General features: G+C 33.5%; 2 protein-coding genes across 7 annotated transcripts in view; one reads left to right on the top strand and one right to left on the bottom strand.

Moving 5' to 3' along the window:
• Window positions 1-10127, bottom strand: part of LOC133635947 (transcription factor Sp4-like) — a 42347-nt gene extending 32220 nt beyond the window's left edge. For both annotated transcript variants that reach the window (XM_062029432.1, XM_062029433.1), the window contains exon 1: window positions 9588-10127. In XM_062029432.1, coding sequence (XP_061885416.1) covers window positions 9588-9594 — 7 coding nt within the window. In that variant the 5' untranslated portion in view covers window positions 9595-10127. The remainder of the gene's footprint in view (window positions 1-9587) is intronic.
• Window positions 1-22260, top strand: part of LOC133635948 (transcription factor Sp9-like) — an 87396-nt gene that overhangs the window by 13670 nt on the left and 51466 nt on the right. For 2 of the 5 annotated variants that reach the window (XM_062029438.1, XM_062029435.1), the window contains exon 1: window positions 9594-9915. The exons of 1 other annotated variant lie outside the window; for it this stretch is intronic. The gene's annotated coding sequence lies outside the window, so the exon portion shown is untranslated. 2 more of the 5 variants (XM_062029440.1, XM_062029439.1) reach the window with 2 other exon arrangements.

Genomic DNA, 22260 nt, shown 5'->3' with positions numbered 1-22260 from the left:
TAATTAATTCAGAAAATATAAATGATTAACCGCAACATGTAAGTGTAAAAAAACAACATGATTTGTGCTTGTTCTATTTTTAAACAAAGAAAACAATCTGAAGTTGTCTTTATTTTTAAGTTATCGTGCCGTGATTTGACCAGTCCGGCCCACTTGGGAGTAGATTTTCCTCCACCTAAAATGAGTTTGACACCCCTGTGTTAGTACATCAGTCCAGGAAAATGATCAAACTACATAAATAACATCCTGTAATTTGATTTTGATAAAAACATGTTATCTTGATAGACTAAAAATTAACACCAATGAGTTGACTGATGAACATTATCACATATTTTTATTCAGAAAATATAAATAACAAATAAATGATTAACCGCAACGTGTAAGTGTAAAAAAAAAAACATGATTTGTACATTTGTGCTTGTTCTATTTTTAAACAAAACAATCTGAAGTTGTCTTTATTTTTAAGTTATCGTGCCGTAAGTGGACCAGTTTTCCTCCATGTGGCCCCCGACCTAAAATGAGTTTGACACCCCTGTGTTAGTACATCAGTCCAGGAAAATGATCAAACTACATAAATAACATCCTGTAATTTAATTTTGATGACATGTTATCTTGATAAGACTGAAAATCAACACCAATGAGTTGACTGATGAATATAATCACATAATTTATTCAGAAAATATAAATAACGACAAATAAATGATTAACCGCAACATGTAAGTGTACAAAAACAACATGATTTGTGCTTGTTCTATTTTTAAACAAAACAATCTGAAGTTGTCTTTATTTTTAGGTTATCGTGCCGTGATTTGACCAGTTTTCCTCCATGTGGCCCCCGACCTAAAACGAGTTTGACACCCCTGTGTTAGTACATCAGTCCAGGAAAACGATCAAACTACATAAATAATATCCTGTAATTTGATTTTGATAAAAACATTTTATCCTGATAAGACTGAAAATTAACACCAATGAGTTGACTGATGAATATAATCACATAATTTATTCAGAAAATATAAATAACGACAAATAAATGATTAACCGCAACATGTAAGTGTAAAAAAACAACATGATTTGTGCTTGTTCTATTTTTAAACAAAGAAAACAATCTGAAGTTGTCTTTATTTTTAAGTTATCGTGACGTGATTTGACCAGTTTTCCTCCATGTGGTCCCCTACCTAAAACGAGTTTGACATCCCTGTGTTAGTACATCAGTCCAGGAAAACGATCAAACTACATAATTAACATCCTGTAATTTGATTTTGATAAAAACATGTTACCTTGATAAGACTGAAAATTAACACCAAATGAGTTAACTGATGAACATTATCACATAATTTATTCAGAAAATATAAATAACGACAAATAAATGATTAACCGCAACATGTAAGTGTAAAAAAACAAACATGATTTGTACATTTGTGCTTGTTCTATTTTTAAACAAAACAATCTGAAGTTGTCTTTATTTTTAGGTTATCGTGCCGTGATTTGACCAGTTTTCCTCCATGTGGCCCCCGACCTAAAACGAGTTTGACACCCCTGTGTTAGTACATCAGTCGAGGAAAACGATCAAACTACATAAATAACATCCTGTAATTTGATTTTGATAAAAACATTTTATCCTGATAAGACTGAAAATTAACACCAATGAGTTGACTGATGAACATTATCACATAATTTATCCAGAAAATATAAATAACGACAAATAAATGATTAACCGCAACATGTAAGTGTAAAAAAACAACATGATTTGTGCTTGTTCTATTTTTAAACAAAGAAAACAATCAGAAGTTGTCTTTCTTTTTAGGTTATCGTGCCATGATTTGACCAGTTTTCCTCCATGTGGCCCCCGACCTAAAATGAGTTTGACACCCCTGTGTTAGTACATCAGTCCAGGAAAATGATCAAACTACAAAAATAACACCCTGTAATTTAATTTTGATAAAAACATGTTATCTTGATAAGACTGAAAATCAACACCAATGAGTTGACTGATGAATATAGTCACATAATTCAGAAAATATAAATGATTAACCGCAACATGTAAGTGTAAAAAAAACCAACATGATTTGTGCTTGTTCTATTTTTAAACAAAGAAAACAATCTGAAGTTGTCTCTATTTTTAAGTTATCATGCCGTGATTTGACCAGTCCGGCCCACTTGGGAGTAGATTTTCCTCCACCTAAAACGAGTTTGACACCCCTGTGTTAGTACATCAGTCCAGGAAAATGATCAAACTACATAAATAACATCCTGTAATTTGATTTTGATAAAAACATGTTATCTTGATAGACTAAAAATTAACACCAATGAGTTGACTGATGAACATGATCACATAATTTATCCAGAAAATATAAATAACAACAAATAAATGATTGACCGCAACGTGTAAGTGTAAAAAAAACATGATTTGTACATTTGTGCTTGTTCTATTTTTAAACAAAACAATCTGAAGTTGTCTTTATTTTTAAGTTATCGTGATGTGATTTGACCAGTTTTCCTCCATGTGGTACCCTACCTAAAATGAGTTTGACATCCCTGTGTTTGTACATCAGTCCAGGAAAATGATCAAACTACATAAATAACACCCTGTAATTTAATTTTAATAAAAACATTTTATTTTGATAAGACTGAAAATCAACACCAATGAGTTGACTGATGAATATTATCACATAATTAATTCAGAAAATATAAATAACGACAAATAAATGATTAACCGCAACATGTAAGTGTTAAAAAAACAACATGATTTGTGCTTGTTCTATTTTTAAACAAAGAAAACAATCTGAAGTTGTCTATATATTTAGGTTATCGTGCCGTGATTTGACCAGTTTTCCTCCATGTGGCCCCCGACCTAAAATGAGTTTGACACCCCTGTGTTAGTACATCAGTCCAGGAAAATGATCAAACTACATAAATAACATCCTGTAATTTAATTTTGATAAAAACCTTTTTTCTTGATAAGACTGAAAATTAACACCAATGAGTTGACTGATGAATATAATCACATAATTAATTCAGAAAATATAAATGACAAATAAATGATTAACCGCAACATGTAAGTGTAAAAAAACCCACATGATTTGTGCTTGTTCTATTTTTAAACAAAGAAAACAATCTGAAGTTGTCTTTATTTTTAAGTTATCATGCCGTGATTTGACCAGTCCGGCCCACTTGGGAGTAGATTTTCCTCCACCTAAAATGAGTTTGACACCCCTGTGTTAGTACATCAGTCCAGGAAAATGATCAAACTACAAAATTAACATCCTGTAATTTAATTTTGATAAAAACAATTTATCTTGATAAGACTGAAAATCAACACCAATGAGTTGACTGATGAATATAATCACATAATTAATTCAGAAAATATAAATAACGACAAATAAATTATTAACCACAACATGTAAGTGTAAAAAAACATGATTTGTGCTTGTTCTATTTTTAAACAAAGAAAACAATCTGAAGTTGTCTATATATTTAGGTTATCGTGCCGTGATTTGACCAGTTTTCCTCCATGTGGCCCCCGACCTAAAACGAGTTTGACACCCCTGTGTTAGTACATCAGTCCAGGAAAATGATCAAACTACATAAATAACACCCTGTAATTTAATTTTGATAAAAACATTTTATTTTGATAAGACTGAAAATCAACACCAATGAGTTGACTGATGAATATTATCACATAATTAATTCAGAAAATATAAATTATTAACCGCAACATGTAAGTGTAAAAAAACCCCACATGATTTGTGCTTGTTCTATTTTTAAACAAAGAAAACCATCTGAAGTTGTCTTTATTTTTAAGTTATCATGCCGTGATTTGACCAGTCCGGCCCACTTGGGGTAGATTTTCCTCCACCTAAAACAGTCCAGGAAAATGATCAAACTACAAAAATAACACCCTGTAATTTAATTTTGATAAAAACATGTTATCTTGATAAGACTGAAAATCAACACCAAAGAGTTGACTGATGAATATTATCACATAATTAATTCAGAAAATATAAATGATTAACCGCAACATGTAAGTGTAAAAAAACAACATGATTTTGTGCTTGTTCTATTTTTAAACAAAGAAAACAATCTGAAGTTGTCTTTATTTTTAAGTTATCATGCCGTGTATTTACCAGTCCGGCCCACTTGGGAGTAGATTTTCCTCCACCTAAAATGAGTTTGACACCCCTGTGTTAGTACATCAGTCCAGGAAAATGATCAAACTACATAAATAACATCCTGTAATTTAATTTTGATGAAAACATGTTATCTTGATAAGACTGAAAATCAACACCAATGAGTTGACTGATGAATATCAATCAATCAATCAATCAATGTTTATTTCTATAGCCCTAAATCACAAGTGTCTCAAAGGGCTGAATATAATCACATAATTAATTCAGAAAATATAAATGATTAACCGCAACATGTAAGTGTAAAAAACCCCAACATGATTTGTGCTTGTTCTATTTTTAAACAAAGAAAACAATCTGAAGTTGTCTTTATTTTTAAGTTATCATGCCGTGATTTGACCAGTCCGGCCCACTTGGGAGTAGATTTTCCTCCACCTAAAACGAGTTTGACACCCCTGTGTTAGTACATCAGTCCAGGAAAATGATCAAACTACATAAATAACATCCTGTAATTTAATTTTGATAAAAACCTTTTTTCTTGATAAGACTGAAAATCAACACCAATGAGTTGACTGATGAATATAATCACATAATTAATTCAGAAAATATAAATGATTAACCGCAACATGTAAGTGTAAAAAAACAACATGATTTTGTGCTTGTTCTATTTTTAAACAAAGAAAACAATCTGAAGTTGTCTTTATTTTTAAGTTATCGTGCCGTGATTTGACCAGTCCGGCCCACTTGGGAGTAGATTTTCCTCCACCTAAAACGAGTTTGACACCCCTGTGTTAGTACATCAGTCCAGGAAAATGATCAAACTACATAAATAACATCCTGTAATTTAATTTTGATAAAAACATGTTATCTTGATAAGACTGAAAATCAACACCAATGAGTTGACTGATGATTATAATCACATAATTAATTCAGAAAATATAAATGATTAACCGCAACATGTAAGTGTAAAAAAAACATGATTTGTGCTTGTTCTATTTTTAAACAAAGAAAACAATCTGAAGTTGTCTCTATTTTTAAGTTATCATGCCGTGATTTGACCAGTCCGGCCCACTTGGGAGTAGATTTTCCTCCACCTAAAACGAGTTTGACACCCCTGTGTTAGTACATCAGTCCAGGAAAATGATCAAACTACATAAATAACATCCTGTAATTTAATTTTGATGACAACATGTTATCTTGATAAGACTGAAAATCAACACCAATGAGTTGACTGATGAATATAATCACATAATTTATTCAGAAAATATAAATAACGACAAATAAATGATTAACCGCAACATGTAAGTGTAAAAAAACAACATGATTTGTGCTTGTTCTATTTTTAAACAAAACAATCTGAAGTTGTCTTTATTTTTAAGTTATCATGCCGTGATTTGACCAGTTTTCCTCCATGTGGCCCCCGACCTAAAACGAGTTTGACACCCCTGTGTTAGTACATCAGTCCAGGAAAACGATCAAACTACATAAATAACATCCTGTAATTTAATTTTGATAAAAACATGTTATCTTGATAAGACTGAAAATTAACACCAATGAGTTGACCGATGAATATAATCACATAATTAATTCAGAAAATATAAATGATTAACCGCAACATGTAAGTGTAAAAAAAACCCACATGATTTGTGCTTGTTCTATTTTTAAACAAAGAAAACAATCTGAAGTTGTCTCTATTTTTAAGTTATCATGCCGTGATTTGACCAGTCCGGCCCACTTGGGAGTAGATTTTCATCCACCTAAAATGAGTTTGACACCCCTGTACAGGGGTGTCAAACTCGTTTTAGTTTGACACCCCTGTACAGGGGTGTCAAACTCGTTTTAGGTGGAGGAAAATCTACTCCCTAGTGGGCCGGACTGGTCAAATCACGGCATGATAACTTAAAAATAAAGACAACTTCAGATTGTTTTCTTTGTTTAAAAATAGAACAAGCACAAATCATGTGGTTTTTTTTTACACTTACATGTTGCGGTTAATCATTTATATTTTCTGAATTAATTTTGTGATTATATTCATCAGTCAACTCATTGGTGTTGATTTTCAGTCTTATCAAGATAAAAATGTTTTCATCAAAATTAAATTACAGGATGTTATTTATGTAGTTTGATCATTTTCCTGGACTGTTTTAGGTGGAGGAAAATCTACTCCCAAGTGGGCCGGACTGGTCAAATCACAGCATGATAACTTAAAAATAGAGACAACTTCAGATTGTTTTCTTTGTTTAAAAATAGAACAAGCACAAATCATGTTGTTTTTTTTACACTTACATGTTGCGGTTAATCATTTATATTTTCTGAATTAATTATGTGATAATATTCATCAGTCAACTCATTGGTGTTGATTTTCAGTGTTATCAAGATAACATGTTTTTATCTAAATTAAATTACAGGATGTTATTTATGTAGTTTGATCATTTTCCTGGACTGATGTACTAGTTAGTAAATCAGTCCAGGAAAATGATCAAACTACATAAATAACATCCTGTAATTTAATTTTGATAAAAACCTTTTTTCTTGATAAGACTGAAAATTAACACCAATGAGTTGACTGATGAATATAATCACATAATTAATTCAGAAAATATAAATGATTAACCGCAACATGTAAGTGTAAAAAAACAACATGATTTTGTGCTTGTTCTATTTTTAAACAAAGAAAACAATCTAAAGTTGTCTTTATTTTTAAGTTATCATGCCGTGATTTGACCAGTCCGGCCCACTTGGGAGTAGATTTTCCTCCACCTAAAATGGGTTTGACACCCCTGTGTTAGTACATCAGTCCAGGAAAATGATCAAACTACATAAATAACATCCTGTTTTTTAATTTTGATAAAAACATTTTATCTTGATAAGACTGAAAATTAACACCAATGAGTTGACTGATGAACATTATCACATAATTTATCCAGAAAATATAAATAACGACAAATAAATGATTAACCGCAACATGTAAGTGTAAAAAAACAACATGATTTGTGCTTGTTCTATTTTTAAACAAAGAAAACAATCTGAAGTTGTCTATATATTTAGGTTATCGTGCCGTGATTTGACCAGTTTTCCTCCATGTGGCCCCCGACCTAAAACGAGTTTGACACCCCTGTGTTAGTACATCAGTCCAGGAAAATGATCAAACTACATAATTAACATCCTGTAATTTGATTTTGATAAAAACATGTTACCTTGATAAGACTGAAAATTAACACCAATGAGTTGACTGATGAATATAATCACATAATTAATTCAGAAAATATAAATGATTAACCGCAACATGTAAGTGTAAAAAAACCCCACATGATTTGTGCTTGTTCTATTTTTAAACAAAGAAAACAATCTGAAGTTGTCTTTATTTTTAAGTTATCATGCCGTGATTTGACCAGTCCGGCCCACTTGGGAGTAGATTTTCCTCCACCTAAAATGAGTTTGACACCCCTGTGTTAGTACATCAGTCCAGGAAAATGATCAAACTACATAAATAACATCCTGTAATTTCATTTTGATGACAACAATTTATCTTGCTAAGACTGAAAATTAACACCAATGAGTTGACTGATGAATATAATCACATAATTAATTCAGAAAATATAAATGATTAACCGCAACATGTAAGTGTAAAAAAAACAACATGATTTGTGCTTGTTCTATTTTTAAACAAAGAAAACAATCTGAAGTTGTCTTTATTTTTAAGTTATCGTGCCGTGTATTTACCAGTCCGGCCCACTTGGGAGTAGATTTTCCTCCACCTAAAATGAGTTTGACACCCCTGTGTTAGTACATCAGTCCAGGGAAAATATCAAACTACATAACACCCTGTAATTTAATTTTGATACAAACATTTTATCTTGATAAGACTGAAAATCAACACCAATGAGTTGACTGATTAATATAATCACATAATTTATTCAGAAAATATAAATAACGACAAATAAATGATTAACCGCAACATGTATGTGTAAAAAAACAACATGATTTGTGCTTGTTCTATTTTTGAACAAAGAAAACAATCTGAAGTTGTCTATATATTTAGGTTATCGTGCCGTGATTTGACCAGTTTTCCTCCATGTGGCCCCTGACCTAAAACGAGTTTGACACCCCTGTGTTAGTACATCAGTCCAGGAAAATGATCAAACTACATAAATAACATCCTGTAATTTAATTTTGATAAAAACCTTTTTTCTTGATAAGACTGAAAATTAACACCAATGAGTTGACTGATGAATATAATCACATAATTTATTCAGAAAATATAAATAACGACAAATAAATGATTAACCGCAACATGTAAGTGTAAAAAAACAACATGATTTGTGCTTGTTCTATTTTTAAACAAAACAATCTGAAGTTGTCTTTATTTTTAGGTTATCGTGCCGTGATTTGACCAGTTTTCCTCCATGTGGCCCCCGACCTAAAATGAGTTTGACACCCCTGTGTTAGTACATCAGTCGAGGAAACTACATAAATAACATCCTGTAATTTGATTTTGATAAAAACATGTTACCTTATAAGACTGAAAATTAACACCAAATGAGTTAACTGATGAACATTATCACATAATTTATTCAGAAAATATAAATAACGACATATAAATGATTAACCACAACATGTAAGTGTAAACAAACAAACATGATATGTACTTTTGTTCTTGTTCTATTTTTAAACAAAACAATCTGAAGTTGTCTTTATTTTTAAGTTATCGTGCCGTGTATTTACCAGTCCGGCCCACTTGGGAGTAGATTTTCCTCCACCTAAAATGAGTTTGACACCCCTGTGGTAGTACATCAGTCCAGGAAAATGATCAAACTACATAATTAACACCCTGTAATTTCATTTTGATGACAACATTTTATCTTGATAAGACTGAAAATCAACACCAATGAGTTGACCGATGAATATAGTCACATAATTAATTCAGAAAATATAAATGATTAACTGCAACATGTAAGTGTAAAAAAACAACATGATTTTGTGCTTGTTCTATTTTTAAACAAAGAAAACAATCTGAAGTTGTCTTTATTTTTAAGTTATCGTGCCGTGATTTGACCAGTTTTCCTCCATGTGGCCCCCGACCTAAAATGAGTTTGACACCCCTGTGTTAGTACATCAGTCCAGGAAAATGATCAAACTACATAAATAACATCCTGTAATTTAATTTTGATAAAAACATGTTATCTTGATAAGACTGAAAATCAACACCAATGAGTTGACCGATGAATATAGTCACATAATTAATTCAGAAAATATAAATGATTAACCGCAACATGTAAGTGTAAAAAAACCCACATGATTTGTGCTTGTTCTATTTTTAAACAAAGAAAACAATCTGAAGTTGTCTTTATTTTTAAGTTATCATGCCGTGATTTGACCAGTCCGGCCCACTTGGGAGTAGATTTTCCTCCACCTAAAATGGGTTTGACACCCCTGACGTAGAGAAAAGAGGTGGGTACCTACCACTCATAACGCATGAATATACGGAGAGGGAGAGGGTGTAGTTCACGGAAGAAGGAAGGCCGGGTACGAAGGCGGAGGACGGGGATCCGGGCCGTTTTCACGAAACCACCCACCGTCCAGGAAGGGCGGCGCCAAGCGGAGGCTCAGCCTCAACAGAAATAACGGACAGCACTCCAGCCGCTCCCCCACACGGACGTTGGGCGCCGGCAGCCGCGTCGTGTGCCTCTTCGGCCGGGTAAACGGTCCATAGACGGGACAAATTAGCGCTTGTCAGGTCGGTATCCACAGCGTTGGCAGTGTATCACCGTGAAGGCCCACCCACTTCCATGTAAGCATCAGGACAACACCCTCCTCCTCCGCCGCTTCGTCCAGCGTCAGACGCCGCGCGACACGTCGTCGCCGTCCGTCCGCCTTCGAAGACAACCCGCCGCCTGGACTATTGTCCCTATTTCTCGTTTTTTAATGCGTTTTTCAGTGTAATTCACACAAAAAAGGGGAAGATACGCTGGGGTCGCTGTGGCTTTTGTGGGCGGACGCGCTCCTCCCACTTATTCAGATTGGACGAGCGGGGGTTTGGCGTGCGAGGGTCGAGATGGGAGTTGTATTTTGCTGAGGCCTCGCCTCCTCTGCCGCCATTGGGTGAGCCGGACTACACTTCCCATGGTGCATTGCGCCCGCGCCCTTGTTAGTGGTAGTCATGTTGGTGTGAGAGAGGGAAAAGGGCGGTGACTGTCATGTTTGGCTTTATACGAAGGCGTGTTTCAACTGGAGTACTACACATTAGTTACTAGCATTATTCATAGCGGCCCCCTTATCAGTTTCACTTTGATCGGTTTGCCACTGAAAATTCAAAGCATGTGGCCATTTTCAAAACCAATGCAATATATAATGTTTTTTGGTCTTGGGTAGGGATGTCCGATAATGGCTTTTTTGCCGATATTCAGATATTGTCCAACTCTTAATTACCGATACCGATATATACAGTTGTGGAATTAACACATTATTATGCCTAATTTGGACAACCAGGTATGGTGAAGATAAGGTCCTTTAAAAAAAATAATAAATAAAAAAATACAATAAAATAAGATAAATAAATTAAATACATTTTCTTGAATAAAAAAGAAAGTAAAACAATATAAAAACAGTTACATAGAAACTAGTAATGAATGAAAATGAGTAAAATTAACTGTTAAAGGTTAGTACTATTAGTGGAGCAGCAGCACGCACAATCATGTGTGCTTACGGACTGTATCCCTTGCAGACTGTATTGATATATATTGATATATAATGTAGGAACCAGAATATTAATAACAGAAAGAAACAACCCTTTTGTGTGAATGAGTGTAAATGGGGGAGGGAGTTTTTTTGGGGTTGATGCACTAATTGTAAGTGTATCTCATGTTTTTTATGTTCATTCATTTCATTCATTCATTTTCATGTTTATTTCGAATATGTAAGACAAAACAAAAACAACAAATTTTGAAAAACAACAACAAAAAAGCCATTCAAGAATGAATAACAAAAACAATAATAATAATAATAACAATAGTAATAATAAAAAGCAAAAGAAACAAGAAATGAAAATAAACATTAATGTAAACATATCCGAAAAGGAGTGAGAAGAAGTAAAAACGTATGTACTCCCACCCCCTCTTATTACTTACTGTATGTTTAATAATAATAATAATAATAATAGTATATGAAAATGTTATGTCATATAAATACATATATATATATATATATATATATATATATATATATATATATATATCTACAACACACATTTAACAAGTAACTATGAATGTGACACAACAGCGTGTATACATAGTATACATATACATACACATACAAACCTACTGACTCTTAGTGCAGTTCACTATATCCTGTGAACAATATATTTTTGTACATTCTTTTAAAAACATTGATGCTTGGACTTTGCTTATGTACTTCGCTCAGATTGTTCCACAACTTGACACCTGTGATGGAAATGCGAAAACTTTTCATGGTGGAATTAATAATAAAATCATGGTTGATTTAATAATAAAAATTTAAAAAAAGACACCGATAATAAAAAAAACGATACCGATAATTTCCGATATTGCATTTTAAAGCATTTATCGGCCGATAATATCTACAGGCCGATATTATCGGACATCTCTAGTCTTGGGGATGCAGAAGGGTCTCAATAATAAAAACAATTTAAAATATAAATCGTTTTTTAATTTTATTATTCAACACTTGATTCACAAGATCACAGATGTCAAACTCTCACTTAATTTTAAGAGGCCCTCTAAAGCTTGGAATGATTGTCTTTTCTTACTAAATGTATTCAGCTTTCCATTTTTACTAGAGATAATATCGGCAGGCCGATAAATGCTTTAAAACAGGGGTCCCCAAACTACGGCCCGCGGGCCAGATATGGCCCGCCAGCGTCCAAAATCCGGCCCGCGGGTAGTCCAGAGTAAAAAAAAAAAAAATTATTACTTTTTTAAATCTGTCCTTTCCAGCCCATCCATCAATCCATTTTCTACCGCTTGTTACTCTTGGGGTCTCCTAGTTGCTCAGGCAAATCATATTGTCTAAAAATGCATTTTTCCATCGATAACGTGTCGACATCACGCTCGCGGCAAGTGCAATTAGTCAATTAGTGCAAGAGGGAAAAAAAATGACGGAAACATAAAATAGACTCAGTGCAGAGTTTTTAACATGACTTTTTTTTGTTCAATATAAGGAAAAGGCAATTTGTCTAATCTGCAATGATAATTTAATTTAATGAAAATTTACGAAGGACCTTATCTTCACCATACCTGGTTGTCCGAATTAGGCATAATAATGTGTTAATTCCATGACTGTATATATCGGTATCGGTTGATATCGGTATCGGTAATTAAGAGTTGGACAATATCGGATATCGGCAAAAAGCCATTATCGGACATCCCTACTTGGAATGATTGTCTTTTCTTATACTAAATGTATTCAGCTTTCCATTTTTACAGAAAAAAAAATGTCATGCAAGCCATTTCATATTTATTCAACTTAATCTACATTCCAAACATTAGTTTTTTGGTTAAAATCAAAATAAGTGCTTAAATATTAGCTTGACTCATGATTTTAAAGGAAGTCATCCATTAAATTGTGCACTGTAAAAATTATTTTTATGGTAAAAAACTGGTAGCTTAGTCCCTAAAATTTCCCTAAAACGGCGTTATCGTTTTTCTATTTACAATAGTACAAGAAAGTTAGATTTTACAGTTAAAACTGTGGTACTGTTTTTCCATTTTCCGAATATGCCGTAATTAAAATATGTAAATTTTCCAGTAAAAATATCGGCATCCAAGCTGTCATTTCTTTACTGTAAAATGTACAGATTTTTTTTTTACTACGTATGTAATAATATACAGTACAGGCCAAAAGTTTAGACGCACCTTCTCATTCAATGCATTTTCTTTATTTTCATGACTATTTACATTGTAGATTGCCACATCAAAGCTATGAATGAACACATGTGGAGTTATGTACTTAACAAAAAATATTGCATATTTTGCACTTTTGACAAAAAGAGCATAAAGAGATCAACTTTATATTGACAGACCTGAAGTTGATGTAAAGCACAGGTGTCAAACTCAAGGCCCGGGGGCCAGATGTGGGCCACCACTTCATTTTATTTGGCCCTCGAAAGCGTGGAAATAATATGTATCAATAAAGTACTGTAACTTTTCTTACTAAATGTATTCTTTCTATTTTGGGAGGAAAAAAAAAAATGTACTCGCAAATTATTTTAACTTGAATATTGTCTAATTATGCAAAAATATATGATCAAACATTTCAAACCATTTTTTAAATAGAAGTAAATACTAATAATTATTTCAAAGCAAGTTATCCATCAAATTGCGCAATGTAAAAGTAGCAATAGATGTCATGGTAAAATTGTGACATTTACTGTGGTTTTTACAGCATTTTTCTCTAAATGAACAAAACAGTACTTTTTTTTTTTTTTACTGTAATAAACTGTGGTGATGTTTTGGCATTTACAGTAATACACCGAAAAATCTACAGTTGTTGATTTGCAGTAAAAAAAAAAAAAAATTATTATTATTACACCATTTTTTAATGCATTTTATTAGATGTTTAAAAAGTCAAAAAAATATGGTATGTTGCAATAATTTCACCTCAAAATGTAGCGTATATTACTGTAAATGGAAAAACAGTACTGCTGTTTTTATGGTAAAAAAAAAAAAGGCAGCTCAGCTGCCAAAATTTTACTGTAAATTGCATTTTTTTATTTACAGTAAAAAAAAAAAGTAAATTTTACAGTAAAATTCTGGCAACTGAGCAGCCTTTTTTTTCTTTTTTTTTTTTTTTACCATAAAAACAGCAGTACTGTTTTTCCATTTACAGTAATATACACTACATTTTGAGCTGAAATTATTGCAATTTACCATATTTAAAAAAAAAAAAAAAAATCTAATAAATTGCATTTAAAAAATGGTGTAATAATAGTATTCACTGTTAGAAGCGGCCCTCAGTGAAATCGACTTTGACACCTGTGATGTAGAGGTTTAAGCGATGACAAAAAAAAATAAAAAAATTGAACGTGTATGACTGAGACTAGGGATGTCCGATAATGGCTTTTTGCCGATATTCCGATATTGTCCAACTCTTTAATTACAGATACCGATATCAACCGATACCGATATCAACCGATATATGCAGTTGTGGAATTAACACATTATTATGCCTAATTTGGACAACCAGGTATGGTGAAGATAAGGTACTTTTTAAAAAAATTAGTAAAATAAGATAAATAAATTAAAAACATTTTCTTGAATAAAAAAGAAAATACAACAATATAAAAACAGTTACATAGAAACTAGTAATAAATGAAAATTAGTAAAATTAACTGTTAAAGGTTAGTACTATTAGTGGACCAGCAGCACGCACAATCATGTGTGCTTACGGACTGTATCCCTTGCAGACTGTATTGATATATATTGATATATAATGTAGGAACCAGAATATTAATAACAGAAAGAAACAACCCTTTTGTGTGAATGAGTGTAAATGGGGGAGGGAGGTTTTTTGGGTTGGTGCACTAATTGTAAGTGTATCTTGTGTTTTTTATGTTGATTTAATAAAAAAAAAACCAAAAAAAAAAACGATGCCGATAATAAAAAAACCGATACCGATCATTTCCGATATTACATTTTAACGCATATAATATCGGCAGGCCGATATTATCGGACATCCCTAAAAAAAATATATTATTATTATTACACGATTTTTTAATGCATTTTATTAGATGTTTTTTAAAACTAAAAAGTCAAAAAAATATGGTATGTTGCAATAATTTCACCTCAAAATGTAGCGTATATTACTGTAAATGGAAAAACAGTATTGCTGTTTTTATGGTAAAAAAAAAAAAAAAAAAAAAGGAAGCTCAGGTGCCAAAATTTTACTGTAAAATTGCATTTTTTTTATTTACAGTAAAAAAACAAATGTACATTTTACAGTAAAATTCTGACAACTGAGCTGCCTTTTTTTTATTTATTTTTTATTTTTTTATCATAAAAACAGCAGTACTGTTTTTCCATTTACAGTAATATACACTACATTTTGAGCTGAAATTATTGCAATTTACCTTTTTTTTTTTTTTACATTTTAGTTTAAAAAAAAATCTAATAAATTGCATTTAAAAAATGGTGTAATAATAGTATTCACTGTTAGAAGCGGCCCTCAGTGAAATCGACTTTGACACCCGTGATGTAGAGGTTTAAGCGATGACAAAAAAAATAAACAATTTTTTAACATGTGTATGACTGAGACCTTTCTGGGTCCCTTGGACCAAACTTGAGGGTAGCCCTAAAAAAATAAAAAATAAATGAAAATGAAAAATATCTAATATCATGCTTGGATTTTTCACTGTGCGGCCCTCAGTGGAAAAAGTTTGGACACCCCTGATCTAAACGGTCCTCTTTCAAAAAAACGGAAGTGAGTTCCACTTTGAACGGCTTGCTAGTATTTGCCTTTTCAGTCACACAAGAGTTCCGCCCCCCTGGGCCGCATGCAGGGCGTTGCTAGGCAACGAGGCTCGGCCCTCAGAAGGGGCGTGTCACATGCCACATTTGCTCTTTGTTTTTGTTGCACGGCCTTTTATAAGCAAAACGAAACGCACCAACCATACAGATAGGCGAGTTTGCCAATGTAATGACTTATTCAGGTTCTTCATCTGTAAATTCAAAGTTGATATTCCCACCGTGACGCAATACGTCAGGGAGAATGTGGTGATCATGCAGTACACCACTAGGTGGCGCCATATACAAAGCATTTAGTTGCCATTGACCTTAATTTAACCGCCCTTGTAATCAATAAGTCATTGGAAAATAAAAAGTGGTCCACTCGATACGCAACCCTGTTGTATAATTGTTGTTATTGTTTTGTTATTCAGAATGAATAAGGTGTCAGGGTTCCAATAGTGGCAACTAAGTATGCAGTTTATATTCAAATGGAATGGTAAAGTAAAATGTAGGTATATCGATCCGATACCAAGTAGTTACAGGGTCATACGTTGGTCATATTCAAAGTCCTCATGTGTCCAGGGACGTATTTCCTGACTTTATAAACATAATATGAATTTTTAAAAAAGGAACAAAGATTTTGTGATGCTAAATTATAATATATTGCAATAACAATAACAGTGCAATACTTTTTCATAACATGGTCACTACTGCCTAGTTTCTCTTGTTATATTATTTTACTGTTATATTTTTATTCTCATTGTTGCTTTTTATTTTTATTCTTATTGTAATATGTTTCTATTTTGTTTCCATTTATACACCCATTATTTACTTTTTACTAGGGATGTCCGATAATGGCTTTTTGCCGATATCCGATATGCCGATATTGTCCAACTCTTTAATTACCGATACCGATTTCAACCGATACCGATATCAACCGATATATACAGTCGTGGAATTAACACATTATTATGCCTAATTTGGACAACCAGGTATGGTGAAGATAAGGTACTTTTTAAAAAAATGAATCAAATAAAATAAGATAAATAAATTAAAAACATTTTCTTGAATAAAAAAGAAAGTAAAACAATATAAAAACAGTTACATAGAAACTAGTAATTAATGAAAATTTGTAAAATTAACTGTTAAAGGTTAGTACTATTAGTGGACCAGCAGCACGCACAATCATGTGTGCTTACGGACTGTATCCCTTGCAGACTGTATTGATATATATTGATATATAATGTAGGAACCAGAATATTAATAACAGAAAGAAACAACAATTTTGTGTGAATGAGTGTAAATGGGGGAGGGAGGTTTTTTGGGTTGGTGCACTAATTGTAAGTGTATCTTGTGTTTTTTATGTGGATTTAATAAAAAACAAACAAACAAAAAACGATACTGATAATAAAAAAACCGATACCGATAATTTCCGATATTACATTTTAACGCATTTATCGGCCGCTAATATCGGCAGACCGATATTATCGGACATCTCTACTTTTTACTTTTTAGATTCGATCTCAAATTCTATACACTGCTGCTAGAATTTTAATTTTCCTGAGGGAAATCTCCTGAAGGAATCAAAAAAGTTCTATCTATCTAAAAAATATCAATGTAATCATAGTAGTATTGACTAGATATGCTCTTGTACTTGGTATCATTACAGTGGATGTCAGGTGTAGATCCACCCATGGCGTTTGTTTACATTGTGACGCCGGTGAGCTATTGTATCCTCCTACGGTGTGTAGTGAAGCATGTTTAGCTATCCTCGTCCTGCAGTGATAATGATACTTGTAAGAAACTTACTTTATTTGTCGCCATGGAGGCGAGGATTAGTGATTTAGAAGTAGCTAAAACACTGCAGACTGCGGATGGACATTAGCCGCTAGCTAGCTAGCCATGTCTTAAAGCATCTCTTCCTGAGGGTGTTTCAGTGTTATAACTTCACCTTTATCGTCAGTTTTTAGGCCAAAATGCATCCATTCTCCCTTTTCTGTCTACACACTGTGTCTGCTTGTAAGTACTCCGTGTGCGCGCGCTGCCGAACATGCTCCTCTGCTCGTTAAACCAGCAATGACACGATGTGAGGACGACGGGTGGGGGCAGACTGGTACTTTTTAGAGGCGGTATAGTACCGAATATGATTAATTAGTATCGGGGTACTATACCAATACCGGTATGCCGTACAACCCTTACATGTGTATATATATAATATATTAACAATATATATTTTTTTTTTACATAAGCTACAAAAAAAATATTTTAATTTTACTCTAAAAACTGGCAGCTCAGTCACCAGAATTTTACAGTAAAAACAGTGGGTTTTTTTTTACAGCATATAAAAAAATTTAATAGATGGAATGGAATGGAAAAACAATACCACAGTTTTTAGCGGTAAAATTCATGCAACAGAGCTGCCAGTTTGTTTGTTTTTACCGTAAAATCTTGTTGTTTTAAGGGTTTAAAAAAAATAATGTTTTAGTGTTTTACTGTATATGGAAAAAAACAGTACCAAAGTTGATTTTACGGTATAAAACTCAGTCGGCGGAATTTAGCCGTGAAATCTATTGTCAATTTTACAGTCTACAATTTGATTTATCATTTGTTTTGAAATCATAAGTCAAGCAGATATTCAAGTACAGTATTTATCTGTATTTGAACAAAAAAATATTTTTTGGATTACATGATAATATACAGGTATTATTTTGATTTTGATAATATTGAATTTTAAAAAGATATGCAATTGCATGCATCACATGATTTTTAATGTCAAAAAGGGAAATAAATATATTTAGTAAGAAAAGATTAAGCATTTTATTAACGCATATTAATTCCAGGCTTTCGCAGGCCACATAAAATAAAGTGGCCGGCCATATTTGGCCCCCGGGCCTTGAGTTTGACACCTGTGCCGTAGGTGTTTGGTTTTTATTAATTTATTTTGTCACAACTTCATCCAAGAGCCCCTGCAAATCCTCCCCAGAACAAAAAAATATATATTTCTGTCATCCCCAAAAATCCAGAAACGTCAAAGCAGCTGACACCGGAGGTGTCCCGATACAATACCGATTTTGGAGCCTTTGTCGATACCAAAATCAGTCTGATACGATGTCAGCAGGAATCTACATACTTTTATTATTTAGCAGCGTGGAATGTTAGAAAAGAATAAGTCTTATGACAGATTTATGCTTTTCAAAGGGGAAGCGCACTTGTGCCTGTCGTTCACAGTCATGATGAGAGACAAGAACACGCATGTCTTTATTTGTTTTTAGGAATCTGAAGATGATTAAAAAAACACTTGTAGGATGTAGCCGTCAAAGCCCTCGAAAACAACTTCAAAACCCTCCCGACGTTTTGTACACACACCGCATGTATTTATAAGTTTGGGCACACCTTCTCATTTCAATGCGTATTCTTTATTTTCATGACTATTTACATTGTAGATTGTCACATCCAAACTATGAATGAACACGTGGAGTTATGTACTTAACAAAAAAAGGTGAAATAACATGTTTTGTATTCTAGTTTCTTCAAAATAGCCACCCTCTGCTCCGATTACTGCTTTGCACACTCTTGGCATTCTCTCCATGAGCTTCAAGAGGTAGTCACCTGAAAGGGTTTTCACTTCACAGGTGTGCTTGAAGCTCATGGAGAGAATGCCAAGAGTGTGCATTCTTTTTTTTTTCACACTCCTAATGTTTACACTTACATACTTACAGTTTCACATTCCAACATGTCCGAAAAGAAGCAGGAAGAAGCAGAGTTTGTTTAATTCCACCCCTTTTTCTATCTGGAAATCATTTCTAACACAATTGTTCACTTTTTTTTTCTCGAGCTTAAACACAACAACAATGAATGAATAAATATCAATACAGTTCACATACTGTAGATAAGTACCGTATTTTTCGGAGTGTAAGTCGCTCCGGAGTATAAGTCGCACCGGCCGAAAATGCATAATAAATAGGAATGTCCGATAATATCGGCCTGCCGATATTATCGGCCGATAAATGCGTTAAAATGTAATATCGGAAATTATCGGTATCGTTTTTTTTATTATCTGTATCGTTTTATTTATTTATTTTTTTAAATTTTTTTTTTATTAAATCAACATAAAAAACACAAGATACACTTACAATTAGTGCACCAACCCAAAAAACCTCCCTCCCCCCATTTCTTTCTGTTATCAATATTCTGGTTCCTACATTATATATCAATATATATCAATACAGTCTGCAAGGGATACAGTCCGTAAGCACACATGATTGTGCGTGCTGCTGGTCCACTAATAGTACTAACCTTTAACAGTTAATTTTACTCATTTTCATTAATTACTAGTTTCTATGTAACTGTTTTTATATTGTTTTACTTTCTTTTTTATTCAAGAAAATGTTTTTAATTTAGTTATCTTATTTTATTATTTTTTTTAAAACGTACCTTATCTTCACCATACATGGTTGTCCAAATTAGGCATAATAATGTGTTAATTCCACTACTGCAAATATCGGTTGATATCGGTATCGGTAATTAAAGAGTTGGACAATATCGGATATCGGCAAAAAGCCATTATCGGACATCCCTAATAATAAAGAAGGGAAAAAACATTTATAAGTCGCACTGGAGTATAAGTCGCATTTTTGGGGGAAATGTATTTGATAAAAGCCAACACCAAGAATAGACATTTGAAAGGCAATTTAAAATAAATGAAGAATAGTGAACAACAGGCTGAATAAGTGTACGTTATATGAGGCATAAATAACCAACTGGTATGTTAACGTAACATATTATGGTAAGAGTCATTCAAATAACTATAACATATAGAACATGCTATACGTTTACCAAACAATCTGTCACTTACGTGAATGAGCTAAATAATATTATTGGATATTTTACGCTAATGTGTTAATAATTTCACACATAAGTCGCTCCTGAGTATAAGTCGCACCCCCGGCCAAACTATGAAAAAAACTGCGACTTATAGTCCGAAAAATACGGTAGTTAATTTACTGAATGGTTCACATAATTGACTAAATATGTGATAAGTTACAGCACAGGCCAAAAGTTTGTACACACCTTCTCCTCATTCAATGTGTTTTCTTTATTTTCATGACTATTTACATTGTAGATTGTCACATCAAAACTATGAATGAACACATGTGGAGTTATGTACTTAAGGCCTACTGAAATGACATTTTTTTATTTAAACGGGGATAGCAGATCTATTCTATGTGTCATACTTGATCATTTCGCGATATTGCCATATTTTTGCTGAAAGGATTTAGTATAGAACAACGACGATAAAGATCGCAACTTTTGGTATCTGATATAAAAAAGGCTTGCCCCTACCGGAAGTAGCGTGACGTAGTCAGTTGAACATATACGCAAAGTTCCCTATTTTTTACAATGTTGGCCGCATGAAGTGAGAGAGATTCGGACCGAGAAAGCGACGATTTCCCCATTAATTTGAGCGAGGATGAAAGATTTGTGGATGAGGAAAGTGCAAGTGAAGGACTAGTGGAGAGTTGAAGCTATTCAGATAGGGAAGATGCTGTGAGAGCCGGGGGTGACCTGATATTCAGCTGGGAATGACTACAACAGTAAATAAACACAAGACATATATATACTCTATTAGCCACAACACAACCAGGCTTATATTTAATATGCCACAAATTAATCCCACATAAAAACACCTAGGTGTTTGTTATGCTAGCTACTAGCTCGAGCTAGTTATAGCTCGAGCGGGTAATATGGACGGGATCCCGTATATATAACCCGCCAATACAATTCAAACACCTGCACAACACACACACTCACTCAGCCCAAAGAACCGTTCACCTAACCCAAGGTTCATAAAGCTTATATATTTAACAAAAGTTACGTACGTGACACGCACGTACGGGCAAGCAATCAAATGTTTGGAAGCGCGCGGGTGGGACCTGATATTCAGCTGGGAATGACTACAACAGTAAATAAACACAAAACATATATATACTCTATTAGCCACAACACAACCAGGCTTATATTTAATATGCCACAAATTAATCCTGCATAAAAACACCTACGTCTTTGTTATGCTAACTCCTAGCTACTATGCTAGCTCCTAGCTCCATAGAACACGCCAATACAATTCAAACACCTGCACAACACACACACTCACTCAGCCCAAAGAACCGTTCACCTAACCCAAGGTTCATAAAGCTTATATATTTAACCAAAGTTACGTACGTGACACGCACGTACGGGCAAGCGATCAAATGTTTGGAAGCGCGCAGGTGGACCTGATATTCAGCCGGGAATGACTACAACAGTAAATAAACACAAGACATATATATACTCTATTAGCCACAACACAACCAGGCTTATATTTAATATGCCACAAATTAATCCCACATAAAAACACCTAGGTGTTTGTTATGCTAGCTCCTAGCTACTAGCTCGAGCTAGTTATAGCTCGAGCGGGTAATATGGACGGGATCCCGTATATATAACCCGCCAATACGATTCAAACACCTGCACAACACACACACTCACTCAGCCCAAAGGACCGTTCACCTAACCCAAGGTTCATAAAGCTTATATATTTAACCAAAGTTACGTACGTGACACGCACGTACGGGCAAGCGATCAAATGTTTGGAAGCGCGCAGGTGGACCTGATATTCA

The sequence above is a fragment of the Entelurus aequoreus genome, linkage group LG20 (assembly GCF_033978785.1).
Source record: "Entelurus aequoreus isolate RoL-2023_Sb linkage group LG20, RoL_Eaeq_v1.1, whole genome shotgun sequence".
Classification (NCBI taxonomy): Eukaryota; Metazoa; Chordata; class Actinopteri; order Syngnathiformes; family Syngnathidae; genus Entelurus; species Entelurus aequoreus.
This window is presented reverse-complemented; position numbering and strand designations above follow the sequence as displayed.